Raw genomic sequence first — 26685 nt, forward strand, 5'->3', positions numbered from 1 at the left:
TAGCCCTTGCAAAGATCTACTTTTTCTGCATGGTCCTAACCTGGCGGAAAAACCTTCATATTTAGTAAGCACTGTCCTTAAATCTCCCAAGTCACAGCTAGGGCTATGGATGGTTACCCTACCTGCATTGTCCATGAAAAAATAAGACATGTGACAGCCCTTGAGTAACCCTAGCACTATGGTTATCCTACCTCCTTGTGAATAGGGCCTTAGAATGATTAGAAGTTTTGTTATGGAATAGGCGGTACAATGATGGCAGTCAACTTTGTTTCTACAGTTTTTCCTTCATTTTGATGTCATTTTCTCTGGTTTGCAGAGTAGTTTACTTGTTGGCAAATACTTGACAGAGATTATTCCAAGGCTTAGCTCTCACAAGATGCTTAAACTGAACATGCTAACAAGTCCCAGCTTGCAGACTCTGTTCTTAGCAACAAGAAAAGGTTTTCGAAGAAACATCCTTCCCTTGACGCAAAAAGTTCTGTCACTGTTACCTGGAAACATGAACATCTATATCTTAAGGTACCTATCAGGGACAACCAACAAGCCTTTACACCCTGCTGGAGGCAACCATTATAACAGTGTTTACATGTGTACAGATTCTTCAGTTTCCAATGCCCCACCAGTTAAAGTAAAACGGGGCAAGTCTCATGAAACTGTGAAAGAACTTCTTGATTTCTTTGAGACTTCAAAACATTTATCAAACACGACTGATCTTGTTAATATTCTGTACAAGATTGCAAGGGATGTATGGCATGATGAGAAACAAAGGAAGGAGCTACAGAAGCTAAGAGGAGCCTCCCTACTAGGATGCAATGTGTTTAGGGATCTGTTGAACCACCTCGATGATAGTATTGCAACCTCAGACTTAGATGAGAAGCTTGTTGCCAAAATTATCTGGTCCCTTGACAAAATAGGTGAAACTAATCATTGTCTCTACAAAAAGTTTGAGAAAGGAAAGATTGTTCTTTTCAAATAACATGGTAGAAAATTCCTGAGTTGTAAACAAGTGTACTAGAAGGCGGGCTAAGAGATAATTTTATAGAACTAACCTACATGACCAAATGATGTGCGTAGTATTGTGTGATGATGTTAACCCTCAAGAGCATAAGCACTGTAAAAGTCTTTGTAAGCAACTGATTTTTAATAGATAACCAAAAAATGAATGATTTTGTAGGATTTCTTTTTTTGTGTCTGAGTTTCAAATTAAAAAGAAATAAAATTTTCTTTCAAGTGATATGACCATTCATGTCATCACTGCATTGACATGCTTAGTGCTGTCCTTCACTTAATATTTGCAGCTCATATTTGCACCTCTGGTCTAACCAATTTTACATGTATTGTAGCTTATTAAATGTCAAGCTATTCCTGGAAAATTACAAATTTACAAAATATAAGGTCAGTGAAATACAATTCAATTGTCATGACCCAATAGTAAGCTGGGCACATGTCACATATGAACTTAGTAAATTCCTCAGCTTGCCCAGAAGTCTCTCTTCAACTCACTGTTGCCTGGTTCACAGTTGAGATATAACAATGAAAACATAGCAGCATACATGTAAGAAGGATGTCGTGTCATTGTCGTTTGCAGTGTGAACATCCTGACATATAATGACTAAGAGCAACTTAATGGCATGAACTAAGGAAAGAACTGATCTTTTCCTTACGGCCTGGTTCACATTACCAACATAAGCTATTATGTTGCTTATGTTGTTATGTTGCTAGTGTGAATTAGGCCTTAGAGTAAAAAAAGAATAAGTCTGCATATGAACCAAGTGCCCCATCAGGCTGGAGCTCATCCTGGTTTCCCTAGCATGAAGCAACTAGGAGTGTTTCTATTCCCTGTCGCTACTCTGCAGCAGGGTTACCCCCAGTTTTAAGTTTGCCAGTACCCATTTACACCTGGGTGGAGAGGGGCATTGTGAAAGTAAAATGTCTTTCCCAAGAACACTAACACAATGTCCCAGACCAGGCGCCCATTTCTTGAAAAGCCCAGGAAACTTTTTGGGCCCACAAAGCCATTTTTAGATCATCTGTACCTAAAAACCTAGAGGTTTATACACCTGAAACTCCTTGTATGAAGGGAACCTCTGCTCATATTAAGAATATGTGAATAAAACAGCTCTGTAATCATAAGGTTTGAGATCTTGCTATGGCTTTCAGGGTGTGAAAACTTTTTGGGACCTTCGAGAAACAGGCCCCAGGACTTAAAGCTGGAGCACTCGATCTGGAGAGAAGTGCACTAACCATGAGGCCACTGTGCCTCCCACACAGGCATTAGAGTGCCCAAGAAGATCAGGGAAGTCATAGGTTTGAATCCAAGCTTGTGAGATCATTAGAATGTGACTTATTTCTCAGAAGTGCATCAGAGAAATGCCCTGTATGAAAACAAACAAATCATTTCAAGACTTCATTTGCCCATTAATAAAAACAAGACTTCAAGTCAACTTCATGAAAACAAAAAGAGACAAGTGTAGGAAACTTCTCCAAAACGTTTGCAGGACTTTGGCCTCCTCAGTACTTCACTTTGAGTAGAGATATGCGCACAAATTCAGTTGAACACAGACAAGCACACAAATTCAGTTGAACACTTATTCAGTTTGTTTGATTTTCAAATACTGATGAACTAAATACATACCCTTTTACTGCTACATTAAATGCAGTACTTGGGAAATTCACAAGGAAAATTCCATTGGTGTCTGTTTCAACCCAGCTCACCTGATTTCCAAACCAGTGGCTGATTCAGTAATATCACTTTCAATTGATTAAAAGTTAGTACATTCTACTTCATGTAATCCAATAACCATTAGGAAATTCCAAGTACAGGTAACATTATTAGATGGAATTGATTTATCAAACACAAGAGTCAGTGTTTCATCACATTTTTCAACAGGAAATGGATGGGTGATTACAGATGGGTACAGCATGAAGTACAACTTATTTTTCATGAACTTCTAGGTGTTTAGAAATGGTATTAACACTTTCTTGTGTTTGGTGTATCATGTCAATGAAAGCTATAACAGCTATGAAGTAACAAGGGAAATAAAGAGTCAAAATAAATCTATGCTAAATAAATTAATTATTGAGTTTTAGAAATATGTCAGGTAAAAGGGCTTTACTGAATTAGTGAATATTTACACTGTCTTGTGATTGTTCCTTAAAAGTTTTATTTGCATTCAAACTTTCTAAAATGGAAATAAACCTATTTACAACTTTTTGCTGTGCATGTGCCAAGAGTATCTTGTGACCTTTTTACTTGACATATAACATGACAGTAATTCCTGCTTGTCAACTCCATAATCCTACTTTACAACTACATCTTATGCTTCTCACAAAATATTCCTCTCCACATATAAAAAGTAGATTCTATCAATAATATTCTCCGTAAGTTCCCGACGTAAAAAAAAGCCCATAGTTTCTTGCCATTTTCTTGATTGTGTCCGGCATAGGTGTCTGATATGTTTTACAATATGTTCCAGGACCAGGGGTTTTCTGTAAAAACAAGAAAAACGAAGTTAAAACTTTAATTAGTCTCCTTTGCAGCCATCGTTTGGGGTCATCATGCAACACTCCCCCCAAGAATGATCCCCCATTGTAACCACAAGAGTTAATTTTTAGTGCAGAGTGCACTATTGGGATGGTTTAGGGGGCTGCTGTTCGCTAAGTCGCTGACGCCATGAGGTGTAAACTTTAATGTTTGTTTAATTAATTAATTTCAATTAATCAATTAGCCTTGTGGAAAGGGGGGGTGTTGGGTGCGGAAGGTACCCGAGTGCATTACACAAAACGTGTCATACTTATGTTGCTTTCTTTGATCAGAGGATAAAAATATATATATGATTTTGCAAATCTCATGCTATCCTTGTGGTGCCATTCTCTCAAGAACAAAAGCAATTTGCTCCAAACGCATGCGCAGATTAGTTAGCATCAAAGTGGACTATATGTTAGGTGAGAGATACATTTCATAACATATAAGACACATGTGTTCTAGCATTGCTAGTGTGATAAACTCTGTTCTCGAGTTCAGATGCATGTTTTTTTTTTTATTTTTGTCATGAGTGACATCACACTCTTGTTTTGGCTGGGATAGCAGTTATATTTCAGGTAACATCAGTTCTCTTTTTTTAGTGCAAAGAAAGCTACTGTGACTGCGTATCTTCTGGAATCTTCCCTAGCTCAATTCAAGAAATGTCATCTGCAGTTTTATAACTATTGTGTGTTTGCCAGGGTTGAAATAGAGAATGGGAACATATTGCTTCTCCTTAGCAGCTTGTTTGAAAGAGAGCCCAAAGATCATATTCAGCCGAAACTTTTCCGCATTGGTTACATGTAAAACTAGTAAATTTGTGACAAAAGAAACTTTGTTATTATTGCCGCAGACACCGTGACACTTACTGAAATCTCCAATTAATTTCATCAGTCGATGAGGTGACTTGCTCACCAATGTGGGATATAATTTCGGTCCAGTAAAGATCTCTACCTTCAATACTTCTCGTTGAAACGCTCCTCAGGCGTATTACTCAATAGCGTTGTGTATTAGTTTGATGTAGTTTTATTATTCACACCAACTCGGCTGGCAACAGAATTAGAACGCACTATTCTGTGATGCGGCGTGACTATTTGATAATTAGATCAGTTCTTGTTTATCGGTGAAATGAAAATTTACATTTTGAATAAAACAAAATTGTTCCTCTTCGACTTTTCAGCAGATATTTAATATTCCATTTATCTCCAGCAGTAAGTTAAAAAAATGCACATCTTATATTTTCATGGAAACAAAGGTATCCTGTTGCATACATTCACGAGGAAAACAAACGCATCAAATTACAAACGGCGTGAAAAGTGATGCTACAAAATGAACGAAACTCAAGATAAAATACCACAATAAATTTAAAACCGTCTTGACAAACGGTAATTGTTAACTATTTTTGGGCAAAACAAAAACATGAAACACACATGGCTAAGATTATGTCTTATCAAGTTTTTGAATGCTCATATTCTGCAAAGGGGAAAAGGCCTAGTTGACTACCTAGGGAAAGAACAGCAGGGGTGAGGACCTGTGTGACTACTGCATCAGAGCGGTAAGTTACACTCTGCACTACCTGAGATTGTCTCACTAGTTTTTTGTTGGTTGCCTTGTCTTTTTTTTGGTCTTTGTTATAAGTTCATTTTGCATACTTAAATTTTCGTGTAGTTTTAAATGTACTTGGAGATTACCGGTAGTTTTTTTTTATGTCATATGTTATGTATCCATTTACTGTTAATCACTTAACCTCATAAGTCTATTCTTTTTGTTCAAAATTCTGTTTATAGCATTGTAATTTTCTAGTTTGTATTCAGTCATTGTCAGTTACAGGGTGTTATACAGATCTTGTAAGTAATCATGTTTTCCTTTCCATTGTTTGCTGTTTCTCATATTCAGTTGTTGTATTTTTAGTTCATAATTGAAGTTTAAGTTCGTATTATTTTATTCATTCTGAATTTTTTTTTTTTCTAAGTGGATCATTAGAGTAAAAAGAGGAACTCAAACTGTACTGGGGTGTTGTTTACACCTATCATCTTGTACATATTATAATAGACGACTGCGGGGGCTGAGCCAAGGGAATACAATGTGGCCCAACAACTTGTTAGTAAGGCAGAACATTTGCCTCCAATGATGGCTTTTCCTGGAGACCTTGCAGTCTACATTGGATCCATACACTGAGAAATGATCACCAATAACCCTAGACGTTTTTTAATGGATGTGAATTATTCTCAAAACACAGGAAACAGAATGCAATATTGTGAAGTTTATATGAAATAATTCATATATGAACAGCGGTTGTAGATGAAAGTGAAGAATGATCATCGCAGTAAATTTTCCAATTTAAGCAATTGGAAAGAAGAAGAATGAAAAAATCAGGGCTTCAACGGGATTCGAACCCGTGACCTCCGCGATACCGGTGCAATGCTCTACCAACTGAGCTATGAAGCCACACATTTGCTTAAATTGGAAAATTTACTGCGATGATCATTCTTTACTTTCAGAATGCAATATTGTTACTAAGGTGGTCACATGCAAGCCTACAATGTAGATTATCATGCATAACAATATTCGGCTTCTGTCAAAAATGATGAATTGAAGGCCTCAGTGTTAATAATCAAAATGTCTTTACATCTGAGAAGTTCAGTACCAGTAACAGCAGATGAAATGTATCATTTATTGTAAGGTAATTAATCACACTATACAAAACCACATTTTTTCAGCACAAAGAGGTGATGTTTACCTGCTGTATGTTTCTTCTTATTGTTATTAATAATTTTTAAAATTACTTTCGTTTTTGTGTTTCTCTCCCTCCAACAGTACCTTTGTAGGCTAATCAACCTCCACCCCCTTCCCTGTGAGTACTGTAGTGCACTGCACAGGAATATATGTAACTAAATTGAAGCCAAGAAGTCACAGCATGTAGCATCATCCCTATGATGTGATTGGTTAAACAAGCTGGTTAATTTAAATGGGGCATTCTTTCCTGCTCAGGATTACCCATGTTATCCCACTTAAATGGTGAGTTCTTTTAAACTCCATTTTTATGGCATTGTTTGGTCAAGACACATGGATGTTGTCCTTGATTGTGTTAGCATTATCATGGACCTTGACTGTGTTTTGGTCGTAAAGAATAGATCTTGGTCTCTTGCATGATTAATGACCCATTCATGTATTCTTGATCAAATGGAGATAAAGACAGCCAGAACTATTGTAAAACAGTGATAGCCATGACTGCATTTGCTAAACATCAACAAGCACATACAGTACCAGGACATGAGGTTGTGCAAATCTTGGAGTTCTTGACTTGAATGGTGATGTAACATTTGGTCCTTTTGGTAAAATGGGGTCTTTTGAAAGTTTGTACTGTCCAGGAGGGGGACCTTCTCTCTGGAGAAAAGAGCACATTAAGCAGGTTTCAAATCAAGTGTACATTTAAGAAAAATTGAAGCTGTAATCAGTAATGATCAATTTATTTCTTTGGGTTCAATAGATCTAGAAGTGACTGTCCCCTTATAAATGCCTTAACCAGGCCTACCCAGATCTTAATTCACTTAAGGTTTTCCTACCTTTATCGTTGTTGACCCCACCCAATGTTCCCCACTTTGCCAACTTGTCAGCCAGTCAGTTCAAACCACACAACCTTTGATGTTTACTTGTCAGAAACTTGTTACCATATGCAATGTGTAATCTATTAAGATAGTTCATAAATGTACATGGATATCAACCAAGTGTGTGCCCAAGATGGTTGGATGTTGGCCAAGTTCTTTTTTTTTTTTTCATGTTTATGGACAAAAATGGATGTATGGGCTTTGATGAACCTGCCTAGGTTCTGGAGAAAATCACCAGAAGTTCACCACCAGAAGTTCGAGTAACAAGGGGACAAAAATCTAGTACCAAGATTATTTAAATCTTATTGCAAACTTCTGTACGACTGTTTTAAATATTCTCTCAAAAAAATCATTTCTAGCAACACCAAACATCGAAAACAAATGTTGAACTTCATATGAAACACTTGAAAGTACTGGTGAAATGAAACTGATGATGAAATTTTGCCTGTGTTTGCACAAGTTCTCTGAACTTTGAAAGTTATTTTCTCTTGTTCCCACAGGAAACTGCTTTCCATGTTATTTCAGGTAATTATTTATGTATTTAGCTTTAAGAAAATGTAAAAATGACTGTAAAATACTTAAAATTATTCTGGTACCAGATTTTTGTCTACTAGAACCTGAAATTGCTCCATTTCCTATCGGATTTCATCTTAATGTTCTTTCATACCAAGATTTATAAACTGAACAGAAGTGTGTTGATTCTCATTATTTTGCTTCAGAAAAGTATCACTGAAGACCACCTGCAGGAGATGGAATCACTGGGTTATCCTGGTGCTGATTGTTCCAAATATTCATGAGCCAGTGATGTATGCTGCAGTGAATTCAAACAACTGAATATCTTCTATGGCACTACTTACTGTATAGAACAGTATAAAGACAAACCCCTATAAACTGTTAAACAGCCGGGGAAATGGGAGGTGGCTGCTTCATAGGGGTTTCATCAGGAATTAGCATAAGGTTCAGAAGAAATGTTACTTTACTCAAATTTAAGTTACATGGTTTAAGGCAACATGGAATCATGTGAAGACGATAATAAACATGTGTTTGAATTGCTTTATCAGAGGTCAATTTATATTTTGGACTCTTATCTGTCATTCCCTTTTCCAAAACAAAGTATGTGTATTAATTTGGGGATGGCTGCTTAACAGGGGTGAGGACAATAGAGCACCCTAAGGCCAAAAGGAGGCCACTATAGAGGTGACAGGTAAACAGGGGTTCTATTTCCAGTATTACATGTATTTACACTATTCTTTTTACTGTTAAAAATTTTGTGACTTTGAAAACTGGGGGAGGCAGCTCCACAGGTTTGACTGAAATTCTGCAGCATTTCTATTTTGCAGCCACAACTTATATTTGCACTCAAAATCATGTGATTACCTACAAATCTAAATAGATACTTATTTATGTAATTAAAATTATATATCACTCATTATGTACTGTAACATGTTTCTAGGAAGTAAACATCAATTAGGTGGTGATTTGCAGTCTGAATGAAGAAATCACAAAGAGTAATCAAGTGTTCTGATTTGAGAAATATTAAGATTCCCTTATTACAATAGTCTTAGCACATATTTTATGATGTACTGTATGCTGGCAATAGGCAATTTGCATGATGGCGTCATTTGACTACGACTACCAGAATCCTTCGCATTTTCTGTTTCTTATGCTAATTAGGGCAATTGTTATTTAAAACCCACTGGGAAATCAAAATTTAAATAACAAAGAACAAACGAAAGGAATTCAGGTAGTTGTAGTCAAATGACGACAACATGCAAATCTGCTATTATAATGTCTACTGTGTTTTTGACAGTGAAGTACAATTATAATGTGCCTGGCTAGCATCCCTTACTGGCTTAAAGTAGACCGTTGGAAATCTGTGCTCTTGGGACTTGAACGCCGGATGTCTATATTAAAAAGCAATGAACAATCTAACATTGAACAATTCATCATTCATATAACTTTGTACCTTTGCACAGTTTTCTGTAAGCAATCTTTTTTCATGAATTTATATTGTATATTAAATTCCAGGTCATTCTTGGTAAGGCTTTATATGTGGGAAAAAAAATTGAATATCTTTTTCATTCTGAACAAACCAACAAATTTGTAGTTCATTTACATTCCAAGCACGCTTTTATACAACATTGAATTCATTGCTTTTGAGATTCTCCATATCCTCTTTTTCATTGGTTAATGATTATTCCCTTGGGTTATTTCTTTCCACTGTGTTGTTCCAGAAAATATTCACACCCCTCCCACAGAAGGTTTTTTTGGTTTGAATCTCCTATCCCTCTTGAAATTCTGGTTTTGGTTCATAGTCATTCCTTCCTTTTTCTGGAACCACACATTTGGAACTCCAAAAGATGCATTTTATTTTAAAAGGAAAGAAAGACTGTTCTATAAAATTACAAGAAAGTGGAGGGGTTTACAGGATATGCCATGTTGTTTTTGTACTCATAATTTATGCACAATTAAAAGCATGATTTACATTTAGTATACAGAACGCAAGCAAGTGGATCTCAGTACACTCCCATACTTTTTGATTGCTTCCCCATTAACTGGTACACAATGCCAGGCAATTTTTGAAAAACTTGAGAAATTGAGGTAGTTTGACCTAATAAACAGATAGTACATTTCAGGGGAGCTCCATAGCAGCTTTAGGTGGAAAAAAATAATCTTTCACACTGCCATGCACATGCTCAATCTCAGTCATTTTCCTTCTGATTTGCCAGTGAAACTTGGAGTCATAAAATGACAAAAACTTTGACTTGGACAAGATTCACTTACTTTGATGGTAGCTTTGGCACATACTTATAGCCAGAGTAATATGTGTTAGGGCTTATTTGACTATTCACAAACTCCTACAAAAAAATATAGAGATTGAAATGATTAGAAACACAATTAGGGGTATGGAATGGTCTTTGCCAGCATTTGTGAGCATGCAAGCAGTGCTTTTATTTTTGCCAGCAGGAGCAGTGATCAAATTTGTCTTGTGAGCAGTGAGCATTATAGAAAATACAGATGGCGAGCAGCAAGCACCTCATAACTTTTCCACTTACCAGAATATCTCTTTTATTAAAGGAAAGGTTGTTTTGCGCCAGGTAATCTGGCTGACACCTCCAAAACAGGACAATAGGTGCAATTGTGGTTCAACCAATCCTATACCCAGCACAAAATAGTCTGGAAATTTAGCGCAGACTTTTTCTCTACGGATTTATATACATTGGGGTAGAACAGTACCATACAGGGCAGGGCAGGGCAGGGCAGGGTTGAGTAGATTACAGTAATAGAACTGAGTCTCAACTATGCCATATAAAGTGTTGCATTGTGAGACTTTGATTCCTTTTTTGCTACAGATATTTACTCTACTCTACTCTACTTGACCCTTCCTTTCTACAGAAAAGAGTCTCTATTCTACTCTATGTACTCTACCCTTCAGTCCAATACAAGTGTGGGCCAGATTTGGACACACTATTTGGCATAGAAGTTTTCGTAGAGTTCTACGCCTATATGCCTATGGCTCACGCCTAGCCTTCTTTTTTTGCCAGCCTTTTGTGGCATGTTCTTGGCCTATTTTTAATTTTCCCTTGTCTTTTTTCCTAATGCGCGTTTGCGTTGCCTTGGCAACCAATGTATTATTATTGCCAATTTATTCCACAATGTACAAAATGATACATCCAAACAGGTTCTTGACAACTTTCTCACTTTCTTGTATGAGTTTTTCCTCGTAATGCTGCCGCATAATGTGCTGCTATTTTTCGGACGATTTAATCCCATTTTGAGGTTTATCTCATCCATCCTTTGAAATTTACAGTTCAATTTTTTTATACTTTTTTGGTTAATTCGCGTTTCCTAATATATATTTAGTTAAAACTTAAATTTTTCTTCCCTTATTCTTCCTACTATAATATATCCTTACCGCTATTGTCTCTACATTTTTCTTTTAAATTACTTCTTTACACTGATCTACTGTTTATTGAAATTTTGTACCCTTCTACGCCTGTACGCCTCTACGCTTCAACCTTTCTACGTTTCTACATCTGTACGCCTCTACGTTTCTACGCCTGTACGCGTCTACGTTTCTACACCTCTACACCTCTATTGTTGTACTCTAAACTATGCGCTTGTAATTTTGTATGCTACGTCTTCTAACCCTCTTATTTTTTTTTTTGGTTCTTTACTTTGAGTTTTGGTCACTTTTTTTCTTTCCGCACGTATTTATGTACCAACAGCAAAACCCTTGCCCTGTAATTTTCATTAATCATCTGTAGCAATATACTGTTTTCGGATCTGTGTTTTTTTGATATGTAAGCTACTTGGTTCGCAGGCTGTTACTTACAACATCTTTTTGGCATTATCATCTATATCATGCGGTCAAACTCCTTGTCCTTCCATTTTCTCTACGTTTCAAAATCATGTATCTTTCCCAAAAATTTCAATGTTTTCAAATCATAATCTTCCGATCACCTATTACCCATTCCGGCTCTGTATTACACCATTACTGTTCCTGAACTCCCATCACCTCGATTGCTATCAAAGTTTTAAAAGTTGCCAGAGTGGTTTTTAGCCAAAAGGCCCTTATGCATGGTTCACCACTTTTTCTCAGAGCATTCGCTTTTTAAAAGTTTACTTTTAAAATAGGCGGAAACTTGTAACGTATTTAGCTTTATAATTTCCCAATGATTGTATTAGAAGGGGATAAAGTCTCACCTTCCAAGTCTTGCTATAACAATCTTGCTACGCAGATCGGTACTTTTTGCTTGATATTTTCGAATACATTAGTTCTTAATCTTAAAAAGAGATTTTGTCATTGCAGGTGTCTATTGCTGATTCCACACAATATAAAATGGAAAGCGAGAGAGCATTATAGAAATTTTTTTCTAGTATATTAATCCGTAAAAAATTTCATCTTCCCACCTATACTCCTCCTCTTGTTTCAAACCCTGTTTACACACGCAATTCTCCTGTCCCCACTCTAAGCAATTATTTTTAAGTTTTGAAATTGCAACTTATGTGTCACACGCATGTTAGAGCAATTCATCGTCGCTAGCACTCGCAAACGAAATTAACGCTGTAAACAAGGAAGAGCTGTTGTACAGTGAAGACGAGCTGGAGAGTGGCCAACGACCGCCAACCCGCAAACGCCCCTCAGAGATGTACAGCCCTAAAGTCACCAGCAAAAGAACAAGATATGACGACAGCACCATAGCCTTGAAGAAGAAAATTGAAAAATCTGAAGATTCTATCCAGAAGCTTAAGGCGCACACTGAAAAGAAAACATGTCCAAAATCATTACGATACAACGTTCGAGCAAACATTGTGCCGGATGAAGACTTCAAGCAGGACATAAACCACATCAGAAAGGACGCCGAACAAAAGCTGATTGGTGCATTAACACGTTTCCATCACAGGAAAATAGAACGCAACAAGAACAAACGAAGAAAAAAAGAGCAGAAAATGAACCTGGCCAAGGCAAGGAAAACTGACAATGAGAAACTTATCAAAAACTGGCCACTTCCGGCCAGAGACAATAAGCCTAAGGCACGTAGTGAGAATGTAATTACATTAGCAAACACGCTGATGCAGAGGATCAAGAAATTTGATGTATTAATGAAAAAGTTTGAAGAAAACCAGAATAAAGAAGATAAATCTTATCCCTGTTTTGTTTCTGACGAAACAGCAAAGGGCAGGGAAACACAAAAGTGCAAAGTTAAAAACAAGAAACATCATGACAGAAGAAAAATAACAAAGAGAGATAAAATCAAAAAATCTGCAAACAACAACCAGAAATACATTAAAAATCTCTCAGATTACGAAATGTCAACTGGCCAGATAAATCTAATATCGAAGGGTTTAAAATTCATTCCTACACCAACCATGGGAGAAACTCGCATTAAGCAACAACTCCTACAAGACTTCAAACAATTTGAAAGGCGAATGCGCCTAAAATACATTTTTCATGGCCAAGAAAAAGAGCCACATCCCCTCTACGTTAAATCACACTGGGAACCACCAGTACAACCATCAGTCGCTCTAGAAAATTACCTAGAGGGAGTCAAAACAGAGCTTGCAGAAATTAAATTATCAAAGCCAAAACACAACCTGCCACACAAAGAACGTAAAGCTATCAGAGAGCTTAAAACAAATTCTGAAATAAACGTTAAAAAGGCAGACAAGGGATCAACAACAGTCATAATGAACAAAAAAGATAAGATTGAAGAGGGCCAGGTACAACTAGATGATAAAAATAAGTACCTGCCCCTAGAAACATCTATGGTTAGAGAAACATTCAACAAAGTTCAAGACCTCATCAACGAGCTCCACCGCCATAACTACATCGACAATATGACGAAGAAATGGCTATGTCAAACGCCAGACCTACCGCGCATACCAGTGTTTTACACACTTACAAAGATTCACAAACCTACACCTGTAGGAAGACCTATAATATCAGGTTGTGATGGTCCAACAGAACGAATATCATCATTTGTAGACTACATCCTTGAGCCAATAGCAAAATCACAAAAATCGTATCTCAAGGATACAAAAGACTTCATCAATTTCATAGAAAAGGCGAAAGTCCCACACAACACAATTATGGTATCACTAGACGTTACCAGCCTGTACACCAACATCCCTCAAGAAGAGGGTATTGAAACTGTATGCAAAGCATATGAAACATTCTATCAAGGAGAAACTCTGATACCAACCAATGCACTAAGGAAAATGTGTAGACTTATACTTCAGGAGAACTCCTTCCAATTTTGTGGAAGAGACTACCTTCAGACTCACGGCACTGCGATGGGCACTAAATTGGCAGTTGCTTTTGCCAATATCTTTATGTCCACAGTTGAAACCGAAATCATCAACAAGAGCAAAACGAAACCACTTGAGTGGAAAAGATATATCGATCATATATTTTCTTTGTGGGATACAACAAAAGAAGAGATTGATCTCTTTATCTTAGAAGCCAACAGGCATCATACTACCATTAAATTCACGGTTAATATATCAGAGAAAGATACAAACTTCCTAGACACTACAGTATTTAAAGGCGAAAGATTCTACGATTCTACGATCCTAGACATTCGCACACATTTTAAACCTACTGAAACCTTTCAGTACACGTATTTCTCTTCTTGTCACGCCCCCGGTGAGGCAAAGGGCTTCATCAAAGGGGAAGCCCTCAGACTTCTTAGAACTAACTCTTCAAAAGCACTTTTTGAAGAAAGCATTAATAATTTCAAGTCGCGATTACGCGACAGAGGCTATCCAAACAACATAATTGAAAAGATCCTCGCAGAAGTCAAATTCTTAGAGAGAAAATACGCGCTTCGGGAAAAACAGAAGGTGTGAAAAATCATATTGCCTTTTGTCAGAAAATACAACCCATTAGTGCAAAATCTCAAAAAGATTTTAATCAGCAAATGGCATGTCATTGAGAAACAACCCCTGCTTCAAGAGATTTTTCAGGAACCACCCATTATCTCTTACATAAGAGGCAGATCTCTAAAAGATATACTCGTTAGAGCAAAACTATAAAGGTCAAACTAATTATACAACATCACGAAACCTGCAGGAGTCATGTCAGGCCTGTCACACTTTTAACGACAACAGCCAAAAAAAAAAGAAAGAAAAAAGAGTGCATACTCGTACAAAGGAAAAAACAAAAAAGAAACAAAAAAAAAAAGAAAAAAAGAAAGAAAAGAAAAGAAAAAAAAAGTAAGCAAACAACCTGTGTGTAACGGTAAACCCTTTAGATATAAGGGCATTACTTGTGCGTGTAGCCAATATGGAAAATGGAAAATAGTAACAAACAAGTAAATGCTAAAAAAAAATGAACAGTTTTAAGCATAAGCGCCTTATCTATAAAGATTTTCTGCACGTAACAGCAGCTAAATAAAGCGATAATGTAACTCTGAAATCAAGAGATGAATTTCCACTGTAGCGTAATGTATGGTGCCACAATAATGAGGGGAACAAACGTCCCTCAAACTGAATAGAAAATAAAGGATGTTATGGAAATATCGCCTATGGGAAAAAAAAAAGATTTGATAGAATTTGGACCCAATGTCTGTCCCTGCAATTAATAAACTCATTTGAGGGGAGTTTTACAGTGTAAGTAAACTTTTGAGGGAAGGTTCATTCAAACTCTATGTAAAGCCTTACAGGCGTAGAGCAGTACAGCCGTAGAGGTGTAGCGAGGTAAACACGTAAAAGTGGGTACAACTTTATACATGGAACATAAATGCTTCGGCTGTACCTACAAGAACAATGGGATAAATGTAGCAGTAAAAACAAAACAAATACATTACCTGTTTCTACGACTCTACGGCTGTACAAGGTAAAACCATAGAGGTTATAAATTACAGATATATAACAGTAAAATATCCTGGAAAATGATATAGCTTGCATCTAATTAAGTACTTGAAAGAAAAATGGGCAATATAAATCTGCGTTTCGAAAAACAATAAATGAACAGTTGTTGTAATTATACATGTAGCTTAGATAAATAGAATATTACGTTTTCGCTCTATATCTCTAATAAGCAATATAAAGCTATAAGGATCTACCACTCTATGACTCTACGACTCTACGGCCTTACATGAGACTGCTAACTTTTGAAACTTGCATATATAGTCAATATTAATAAAACTAAAGCATACAGACGTACAATGCTATGAAAACTTCTACAGACAATTCAGTGTCCAAATTTGCGCCAGGTATAGTCCAATACCACAGTACCATAAACCCCAATGTCCCCTCATACAGAAGTGTTAGCTTGATCATTACATAATGTCCACAACACAAATTAAAAACTAGTATTTTTTCTGAGAAAAAATCAAGAAGATGGGTAATCATTCACAGTCCCATCATATACATACACAATCTGATGTCTCTTGTTAGTCTGTTTGATGTTTCTGAAATTCGTTCTTCAAGTTTCATCCAAGAAACTACTAAATAATGGGTTTAAATAGCCTCCAAATTCTGTGGTCTCTCAACGAGTAGGCATTGGCCAGATGCTCAAAAAGTTGGTTATTTCAAACAGTCCAGACTATCAGCTACATGTATCTGCTATAGTATCAATGGTGATCACTTACACCAAAAGCCATTTAAAGAGTGGCCATTGATCAGCATGATAATGTACATTGAGTATATACAACAAGCTGTTCTGTTCAGTAGTTCTTTGCTGGGGACACGATTTTTAACAAGGACAAAGAATCACAGATAATCTAGTGACATTTTGTGGTAAACTTACCATACTAATCGTCATCTAGCTGGTAATCCAGTTATTAAATATTATTAATTCCACTCAAACAGTAACACAATGTCAAGTATTAAAAAAGAAAAACAATACCTTGTCGATATATCCTACTAGAGCTGTTGGAGTGTGGTATCTGTCACAAGCCTTGAAACTATAAGTTACTTGATGTTTATCCAGTTGATCTACAGATGTTCCATGTTTGTACAATCCAGGCATGAGAAGGTCACCTTTTCTAGAGGGGTCAGCATTTCTCTTTCTTCCTGCATTCTTAAAACCATAAGTAGTTCTCACAGGATTTCCATGTAGTTCCTCAACAAAATCTTTAATGTCATAGGTCCCAGGAACTGGTGTGTCCTGTTACCATGAAGACAAAACATTTAATAGACAGTATATTGGAAGATCTGACTGACGACATAAACAGGCTGTAGGGGCTTTAATTAAGACACCTAGCAAGGCCGTTTAAGTGAATATATGAAAGATCATAATTATATTTGAACTGCAGAGAAAGATATGAAGACACGATTGATCATTGCAGTTATTCATACAGCTTAAGCAGTTGTGAAATTTAAGACTGAAGAAAAAAATTCAGGCTTGACAGGCTTGAACGGGATTAGCTTGATAGCTCAGTTGGTACAGCACTGCACCGTTAATTTGGCTCATATCCAGGCTAAAAATATCCAAAAAATGCATCTTTGTTAAAAAGCTCCACGTGTCAATGGGTAAATAAAGGCCTGGAAGAGAACACTTTAGGTTGAGTTAATTACTAACTGTACATGAAGATTTCAATGAGATAAGAAGGCCACATTGTAACATTGCAGTCTTGACATTCACTAGGCAAGAGCAGCTGAACATCAAAATAATGCTTTTGATCTAGTGAGAGCCAAAAAATAAAATTTTGACCTACATGATCAATTTCTACCCTGGGTCAAAATTTTATTTTTAACAAAGGTGGTTTTAGTTTTAATTTAATTTTCAGGAATCTTACTTTTCACTACAACCAAGTCAGGTAATGAGTATTTATACCTAAGGGTGAGGAAGCAAACATCACATTTGTCTTGAGGAGATCTCAAGCTTAGGGATTTGTAACATGAGGTCACCAATCTTGCAGGTGATCAATGAAATAACTGATGTTTTCAAAAGGCACTTAATGGTATATCAAGGAACTAACTGTGAATGTCTAGCAGGTCGCGCACTTTCAAAATGGCTTTATTAACCAATGTTTTGTAACAAATACTGTTACTACTGTGTGATAGTAATAAGGGCTCAACCTGAGAAAGCCTCAAAAAATACAAACTAAGAACCTCTCAGAATTTCAAAAATTAAGACCTACATTGTAAGAAACCCCAGAATCCCAAAAACTAAGACCTGACTTTGCTTTAATTTGAAACTTAAATCAACAATGCGTGTAATTTTTGCAGCCCAAAACTGATGTTTGCTATGAAGATCTGATTCCTGTTTGTCAATCTTTGATATTTCCCATTTAGACAGGCTACACTGTCACATTATTTTATGCATGTCAACCAAACTCCTGTACCTAAAAGAGTGACTGAAACAAGTTTCATGACGGTAGCAATTTTTTTTAGTAAGCTCAAAAGATTTGGGCATTGCAAAACCAAAACCAAGTGTCAAGAACAAGGCTGTTATTTTTTTCAGAGGGGCTCTTAGTTCTTTTTTTTTTTTTGAGGTTCAGAGGGGGTCTTAGGTCTTAGCTTTTGAGATTCAGGTGGGGTCTTAGATCTTAGTTTTTGATGTTCAGAGAGGGTCTTAGGTCTTAGTTTTTGCTGCTGGCTACTCACTGTCTAAATCAGAACAGATAGTGAGTAGCATAGCCAATCAGAGGACAACATTCTTGATAGTATGCTAGTTGATTTATGTTAGGAGGTGATAGCTGATTTGGCTTTTGGCCCTATAAACTATGACCTCATAGAAATCTTGAAATCATTTTTCACACTTTTTTATTACTTGAAAAAAAGTAATATTTTACAAGTACACTTCTCACATTAACGAGGCCCTGTTAGGGGTAAATTCCAACAAGTGACATGGCCTTGAAACGGCGACATGAGAGCCACGAACTGGCATCGAATACCAGACTGCTTCAGCGAAAATATAGGGAAAGCAACACCAATGGCAAAATAGACTGACAGCAAATTTTGGAATTGTGAATGCAGTGAATGTTTTTAAGATTTGAATGTACATTATTTGTCAATAACGGTTCAATAACCAGCCGCAACCAGGGTCTTTCTCCCAGTGACCAAGGGAGGCAGAGGAGAGAGAGCCTGGGAACAAAGTTGCTTAAAATAAATGCATGAGAAATGATAGTTTCAGCGTGAGAGTGTACAATTGAATTCTTTTGCGTGAGTCTCACGCTCATTTACTATGCATGAGACTTGAGAGCACTGTGTCAGTTTGATTTTTTTTAAATAAACAAAGATATTTTGATGTATTATATGTGTGGCTGACAGACAACATAGGAACCTTACGAAATGCCGCCATAGCTGCTTGCAAAATTCAGACAGGGGACATGGGTACCCCCCTAACAGGGTCTCATTACTACTAACAATCATGCCCACTAACTACTAGCAATCGAGGTCATAATAAAATCGTTAATTAGTTTTTACTATACTTATTCAGATATAATCTTACACCCCCCCAAGGGGGGAGGGGGGAATGGGTAAAAAAAAACTGGCATCCATTATCAGTATTACAATTATTATTATCATTATTAACCTTCAATTTGCGCGGTGTCGGAATAGTTCTTACCAAAATTGTAGTGTTTATATAGGGTAACCCTGATAAGCAGGAAATGACATATTTATGCCATGCAACTCTTGTGTTCCACACAAGCAAAGACACTCTACCTTCAGCGTCGATCGCCACCATTCCTCTCTATCTGACACAGGCTCTTCATAATACGGACTCTTGCTTCGTCTTCCGGACTACAAAGATAATCACGTTGAACTTTAGCTTACAAGCTAATAGGACTGCAAAACAGAACTTGCTCAAAATACCTGACGCAAGTTGTAGCTATAACGCGCAACACATGGACATACATACATACATACACATGGACCGTAAAACAGCATGAAAAATGTGCACTTATTCACTTGCTGAAACTTGTGAACTTACTAGAATTCCTAAGGGTGATCTAGGTTGTAGTGGGTAGCCAGTTGGTCCAGATTTCGGTTCTTGGAAATGTATCGGACCTCCGATGTTCGCCATGTTCAGAAATTCGAACTTTCCTATTCGTTTCCAAGGCAACCACCCCGGGATGAGATATCGCACCCAGATTCTTTGCGCCATTTCAGTCCAACAACACGGACAACGTGGGGAATCACGGAAGCAAGCATCAGGTAAGATTCAACTTGTCTAACTCTTATTTGACTCATTATATTGGTTGGAGAAGCCGTCCAACCTGCTACATCGATTTTTATTATACTGTTTGAAAAAACATTCACGGGGAAACAGGGCGTCGCGTTGTGTCTCCTCAGCTCTGCTGGGGGTGAGGGCGAGCTCAGCTGAGTAAACCAAAGCCTCTACGCGGACAACAAAGACGTCGCCAATCAACTTATTTTAATATCTTGAACTTAAATCTGTACTTTAATCATGTTTTCGAAGCATTTATAATTGAGCAATAAGGTTGGAGGTGTGTAATTTTAATTGTAGTGGCATTTAGCACATCAGCTCAAACGCGCGAAGCGGTAAAAGTCACATTGCGGTTTAACGCCGAGGAGATGCGAATCACAAGTTTTTTTCCCCAGGAATGGATAAAATTGATTACTAGACTTAACGCGAGAGTTGCTGTTGATGGAATAAGCTGGATTTAGCTTGGCAAGTTTTGGAGTCTGTTCGAAAATAGCTTTTGTCTGACTAGGTGCCAATACCTTAAGTTTTGGCGAATGACTGACGAGCGGTTCCGAACCGGTCTGGAGGGAGAGGCAGATTTGGCTGACCCTATGATCATGGCCATTATGACGTCACGGCGAAAGAAGCGCGCAAATGCACAAAATTTTCGAAAATGGCGTCGTCGCCTCTCGCCGATACAACTTTTTGAGGCAGATTTCTCCTATCATTCCAGCTTCAAATGGTATTGTATTTGGATCTCAAGGAGTGATTATCATTTTTCTTTCTTTAGAGGTAAGTAGATTTTAATTATAACCGAAAAATCTTGCAGAAAGTGTATTTAAAGTGTTACAGTCATCGCTCTCCGTTGGAAATATGTGGGGCAAAATTTTGACTATTCGCCCTGTAAAATTGCCCTATTTACGTGGTCGGTAACGTAAAGAAACGTGTAACTTGGTCACAGAATAGCTTATATGTATAGGAAAACATTGTATCTGAAGATGATTTTGAAGAATTAGCAGTAAAAATGATCAGTCCATTTGAGTATGAAATATCTGCGATCTCGTGCTCGGAGTGTTCTTTCACAAAACTGAAACCTTTTCACATATTCTGCAATGGGCCTAGCAAACAGAAATATTATCCACAATGAAGGAAATGAGAACTTTCACAAACAAGAACTTAAGCTTAATTATTTAAATAAGACAAAGCCTGCCTACTGCATAACGGTGGTTAAAATGCAAACAGAGGATAACATGCAGACTGCAGACTTTTTAAGAATATTCTATTCCCATTTCCTTTATATAGAGCTTGTGCTCTGTTTAGCCTGAAATATACGGCACAGGTTAGCTGGTGTATGGTTAGCTCGATCTCTATAAATGAAAATGGGAATATGATATTCCTAAAAAGCCTGCAGTCTACATTTTACCCGTAGTTTGCAGTCTAGTGTTGTAAGACTTTTCTCTTCTTCATAGGCCACTTTCGTGCTGCTTTGACCACAGGCTGGTAGTTCGGAGTATATTCAATTTCCCATAGGGAGCCTCTGTGAAGGAGAGAGTACAAGGCCCCATTTATATGGTCTCGGGTACTGAAGGCAACCCTATCAGACCCTTCTGAGGCAACTTTATCAAGTGTTTAATATATGACATGAAGTGGTCCTTCCAGGATTACTTAAGCCTTTTTTTATACTCCAGTGCTCAGTTATCCTTCTTCCTTTGGCTTCCTTTCAGTCATTTGATCACTGTGGGGTTTTGTGAGTTAATTTTTATTTCTTCATACCATGAGTTGCCCCAGGTAGGCCAGTCATAGTATTTTGACGAAAAAAGGTTATCATGCCTACCAGGATTACCTTTGTTATGTTGCTAAAGGTGGCTTGTGTTTCACTTTCTCAACAAAACAGTGAAAGTTAGCTTGTTTAGGGTCACTGGGGCGAGGGCTTTCTTGGTTACCTAAGATCAAATAAGGGGCCTCACTGTTGGCTGCAATTACGTATGCTTATTTTGCAAAACTTGAGTACCAAACTTGGTCACCTTGAGTTCCTGTTGCTGAATCTTATTATGTTTACGAAATTGGCACTGTTGATCAACAATTTAGGTATTTGAAGTCTGATTTATTTTAATTCCTAAACAATATTGTAAATTTTCTTTAAGTAAGGATCCAAAAATGCTTTATGCAGAGTGATTGTTGTAGTTTGTTTGACATGCTTCAGAAAATTTTATTTTTCTTTTTTGTGCAGGTGAGGGTGCTGAAAAAAATTCTTTATGTGAAAATCTGAAGACTTCAGTTCAATACATTGATACTGGAAATGAGCTATTTAATGTTTTATAAATTATGATATTAGCTCCATGTACATTACTGCATTGTATCTGCTTGGACGGGACTTAAAAGGTGGATGGGGGTTGGATCATTTAATTGTGAGAATTGCATTTTTTAATGGTAAATACATACTCGAGTTCGTGGTGCTGGATCTCATCAGGAAATTTGTCTTTTAGTTTACATTTTCTGTTGAAAAGAGTTAGGGGCGATATGAAAACCAAAGAGGGAAGGGAGGTCATATAAACATTTACTGCAATTTTTGACTGGTGAATATTATGAGGAGTCTTATTATTTTGATCTTTTTAAACCTTAAGTTACCATCCTCCACTACCTTTGCAAGACCATTCAAGCAGGTCCCATTTCTGGTAGTACATGCAACCACCATGGAAAGCTATCTATTTATTGTCAATGTACTGTCAATTAAACATTTAAAACCTAATCCTGTGTGTTATTTGCTGGAAATGTACACTTATCATTTTCTTGAAGCCAAAAATAAACTCATCAATGCAAAAAGCAACAGGGGGAACCTGGGATGGAAGGAGCTGGGGAGAAATCAGGCTTGACGTTCATGTTTACAAGTACAACCTCTCTGTGACACTCTTCTCGAGAATATTTCTTTGTAGTTCAGTTTATGCTTAGTGTAAAATAATTGTTAGAGCTATCTTTGTTCACATAAGATTTATGATGAAAATTAAAAGCATAAAGTATAAAGAAAAGAATTGATTATCATTTCAAACTTAGAGGTAGTAAAGCTATTACAGTTTGTCAAGACAGATACTATTAGAAAACAAGGGGTTTGGTTATAATAAGAGATCACCTGATATTGATCTTTCTAGCTTTGTTATAACCTTCTACTGAACTCTTTGTTTTGGCAAAAAGTCATTTTGGCTTAACAAGTTTCTCCTTGTTAAGTTAACTCTTATTGCTAATGACTTAGTATAGGAAGTATCCCTGTTCATATATCCTTTCCTCTTTAATTCACTTGCTGCTTGGAACCAGATTCTGTATTTTTTAGGTCTTTCTATATGACATCCTACGCAGTTGTCTTTTACAGTCTATACAGTCTATACTGAGAAATGAGAAATAAATAGAACCCAAAGCACCAGTTTAGGATACCTCTCTTGTCAGAAGTTCAGAAGAAGAAACAGCTTTGCACTGCATGTGGATGCCCGAGGAAACAGATCATGCTCCGATCTCATATTTCACAAATATTTTGACATGAAATGAGGCACCTTTCTGGGAAGAGGTCTGGTCCGTGTTATTCTGAATATCATCTGTTTCATCTAGGTCTCCTGTAGAGTGATTTTATATCATTTTACCATCTAAAATATCCACACGTCTGCTCGGAGCTGGTTGGGCTCGCAGAAGAAAATGTTATCTTTGACGGTTTTGTGGATAATTTAGCGCAGAAAAATAATTCCTTGGTACATTATTTACTTTCCAACCCAGCATATGACTTGATAGTTCAAATGCCTTTGCAAGGGAGCATTTTCTCATATTTCGAGGGTTTCGAGTATCAATCAGCGGGTCCTCCACACTATCGTCTACAAAATAATGGGTTTAAACCCACTGATCATTTTTATGCACATGTTAAATAATTTGTTTTCATCACTATTCGAACGTTTTAAACCATATCAAGATCATGTTTTTGTGTTCGTGTTGTTCATTGTTGGGTTCTCCAGATATCGCCCAAGAAACGGGTGCAAAGCTCCACTTTTCAATCCTGTTTTTAATTGAGTGATATCAAAATTTTGCATGTTTTTGTGCCTTCTGACTTCTAGTTTTTGAACACCAAAGTATTTTTGGACACAATTTTAACAGGTTATCTTATTGCTGTGGTCTGTTGATCGCTTTCTTTCAAATTCTTTGAGTAATCATCAGATGAAAAACTTGTCTGGTGTCATTCTTTAGCGGCCATTAAAACTTCACGGGCCGGCTCACGAGTGATGTCATAATGGCCAAGATCATTGGGCATGCAATCGCATGGCAACGCAAGCGAAGTTGACCTCTCCCTCCTGGAACCGGTTGAAATTTAACTATAACTGGAAAACCGCTGGCACTTAAGGTGATTCCTCACATTTGCATTGTGCATCCTTACTGCGCATAATTTATGGCATCATTAGTGCGCGTTCATGCATGCACACATTGAAAACATGGCTTGATATTGAGTTCTGTCATTTGAAAAATGGCTATAGCTCACTAATGAGCTTGGGCACCCCAAATTTTTTTTCCAGTCATTTTAATCAACTAGTCATTAGCTTTGCGTGAGAAAAGACTGATCTGATTTCTATTGTTGAAAATTGAATAAATAAGGAAAATAGCAGCTGCCCTGTAGTCTTTTTTATTTTGCAGTTTGGTAGCCATGGCAAGCAATTTGGTTCCAATATTTTAACAAGGATTGAGCTGTCTGTCAAAATCAAACTTAAAAAGTTTATTTGTGTCCAACACAAGTATTGAGTGTAGTTTGAGGCCTGTTTTCATGAGTCTGGGCTCACAAAGAGTTTACAATAACTTGGATTGCTTCTTGTAATAAGCATTAAATAATGCTAAAATGGGACATTTTTAATGCCTCACTGCTCCTTAATGAGCATGGGCACCCCCTTTTTTATTTTATAATTAAAGTTCTCATATGATAAATATTCAGTGGACAAAGTTTGAACAAAAATCTATTGGCAGTTTTATTTCAGGGGAATTACCTTAAAAGAAATGTACAGTTGGTAGACTTACCGTGACTGTTACATGACGCTGTTTACAATCGCTCAGAAAGGTGGCTTCCACCTAAGTGTCAAACTGGCCAAAGTGATGGGAGGAGAGTATATTCCTATGATTTTAAGCCTGCAATGAATTATTGTTTTTTTAAGAAACATCTGAAATATCATCTGAAATATCGGCTGAATTTGGTTTCTTCCCTGTGAGTACCTAAATGAAAGCACACTGAGTTTGTGCTAGTATATTGCATCAGTTAAAATTTTATATTATTTCATTTCTTTATTTATTTGCTTCATTTGTGATAGCAATCTTCTGTTGTTGAGGGAAGACCTGAGCCAAATCTGGAATCGATGGAAACATCTGTGGAGCGGCCATCCAGATGGCTTTGAAGAGATTTCACTGGTCTCAACGTGTCGATCGATAAGTACTTAAAGCAGATCGATCGTGTTTTCACTATGTGAAAGAGGCGAACTACCTTATGTAAGAACCCCTGATGAGTATATAGCGAGTATATAGTGGTTTTCCAGTTATAATTAAATTTCAACCCACAACCTGCAAAATATACCTGCCGGTTCCGAACGGAAAGTGCAAAGTCAACAAGCTTGACTTAATGGCAACAAGAAGGCTTGGGTTGCTCTTGAGACAATATTCTGAGATGTCTCAAGATGTTGCCAACAATGTTTGTCTCCGAACTTGTCTGAGACAACTAAAAGGTTGCATTTTTGGGTCACACTGTAATAAACTCCGAAGCTGGTTAAGTTTATCAAGCTTTAATCAAGGAGTGAATCCAAGATGGCTGACTCACATGGTTAACAACTAAGATATACAGGCATCATGGGAAATTAATCAGCCTCGCAAGGCATGATGGCTAACACGCTTTTCTCTTTATAATAGAACATCAAATATAATATTTTTTTCTTTTTCTTAACAAAACAGACAACCACTAGACATAATAATAATAATAAAACTAATCAATCAAGTCCCTATTCAGAGAGTTTGTTTGTCTCTTTAGTACTTGTCCCAATAATCATATAAGGTCCAAAGCCTTGTTTGTAGGGTTGGTCGTCCATCCCGTCCTCCGAAAGGACGTCTACAGCAATGGGTAGTGTTCACCTGCAAGAAATAAAAGGCAGGTCGGTTCAAGAGTTAGTCTGAGTAATGAGCTGGACGTCGAGTTACTCGGTCACTCCGGGTGACAGTTTGTCCAACAGGTGAACTGGATGCTGCAGGATGGGAGGGTGCCACTGGTGAGGATAGTGTGGGTGGCTGGATTGTGTCACAAGGTGGCAAGGGGGACACAGGAAGTGGGGTTTCAGGTGCTGGAGATGATTCAGATGAAGGTACTGTGGGTGCAATTGCTGGCACTGGTGATGAATCTGCTGTTGGTCTGGACTGCAAATGGAGTCGTGGCACACCAGCATGTGATGAATATGGTCGCAGCTTATCTGGGAGGGTTGGTACAGGCCTGGGCTGAGGTGGTGTTAGACTGCTTTGAGAGGGGGCAAGCTGTACCTGAGCCCGATTTCGTCTAATTTGTGAGGTGCCAGTCTGTATCAGGTAGGATCGTGGACCAGCAGGACTCACTATCTGTCCAGGAATCCAAGCTTTGGCTGAGGAGGATGGTGGTGGCTTGGCGTAGACATAGCTTCCAGGAGGTAGTTTGGGAAGTGGTGGTCCAACACGCTTGTCCTATGCTTTCTTTTGCTGTGATTTGTGGTGGAGGTGCTCAAGCACCACGGTGTCGCATGGGGAGGTGCGAGGGTATATGGTGGCGGCAGACTGTGGTAGATCCGTGCGAAGGGTGCGGCCAAACAAACGTTGAGCTGGGGAGAAGGTGTGTCCAGCAGGTGGAGTGTTGCGAACAGAGAGTAACGCTAGGTCCACATCTTCCGCAGTGAGAAGAATGTTTGGCAGACTTCACTGATGCTTCA

At 37.6% G+C, this 26685-nt stretch overlaps 2 protein-coding genes across 2 annotated transcripts; one reads left to right on the plus strand and one right to left on the minus strand.

Annotated features, from left to right (window-relative positions):
• Window positions 1–376: 376 nt before the first annotated feature.
• LOC145485037 (uncharacterized) lies at window positions 377–1230 on the plus strand. Its single transcript, XM_081463685.1, has one exon. It carries the CDS (start codon window positions 377–379, stop codon window positions 974–976), a length of 600 nt encoding a protein of 199 aa, XP_081319811.1. The 3' UTR covers window positions 977–1230.
• A 1914-nt stretch (window positions 1231–3144) lies between these two features.
• Window positions 3145–19694, minus strand: LOC145485007 (protein STPG4-like). Its single transcript, XM_081463643.1, has 7 exons — window positions 19520–19694; window positions 19252–19329; window positions 16487–16747; window positions 9916–9989; window positions 8981–9035; window positions 6791–6910; window positions 3145–3489 (listed from the first exon to the last, which is right to left on the minus strand). Exons 1-7 carry the CDS (start codon window positions 19691–19693, stop codon window positions 3367–3369), a joined length of 885 nt encoding a protein of 294 aa, XP_081319769.1. The 5' UTR covers window position 19694; the 3' UTR covers window positions 3145–3366.
• Between the last annotated feature and the right edge of the window lie 6991 nt (window positions 19695–26685).

This window comes from Orbicella franksi, chromosome 4 (genome assembly GCF_964199315.1).
Source record: "Orbicella franksi chromosome 4, jaOrbFran1.1, whole genome shotgun sequence".
Classification (NCBI taxonomy): Eukaryota; Metazoa; Cnidaria; class Anthozoa; order Scleractinia; family Merulinidae; genus Orbicella; species Orbicella franksi.

Coding starts and splice junctions, on each gene's coding strand:
- LOC145485037 (XM_081463685.1), top strand. CDS start 377: ATGCTTAAACTGAACATGCTAACAAGTCCCAGCTTGCAGACTCTGTTC.
- LOC145485007 (XM_081463643.1), bottom strand. CDS start 19,693: ATGGCGCAAAGAATCTGGGTGCGATATCTCATCCCGGGGTGGTTGCCT. Junction 9,036..9,915: donor GTGCCAAAGCTACCATCAAA/GTAAGTGAATCT, acceptor TTTTTAATATAG/ACATCCGGCGTTCAAGTCCC. Junction 6,911..8,980: donor CAACGGTCTACTTTAAGCCA/GTAAGGGATGCT, acceptor TCTTTTCTCCAG/AGAGAAGGTCCCCCTCCTGG.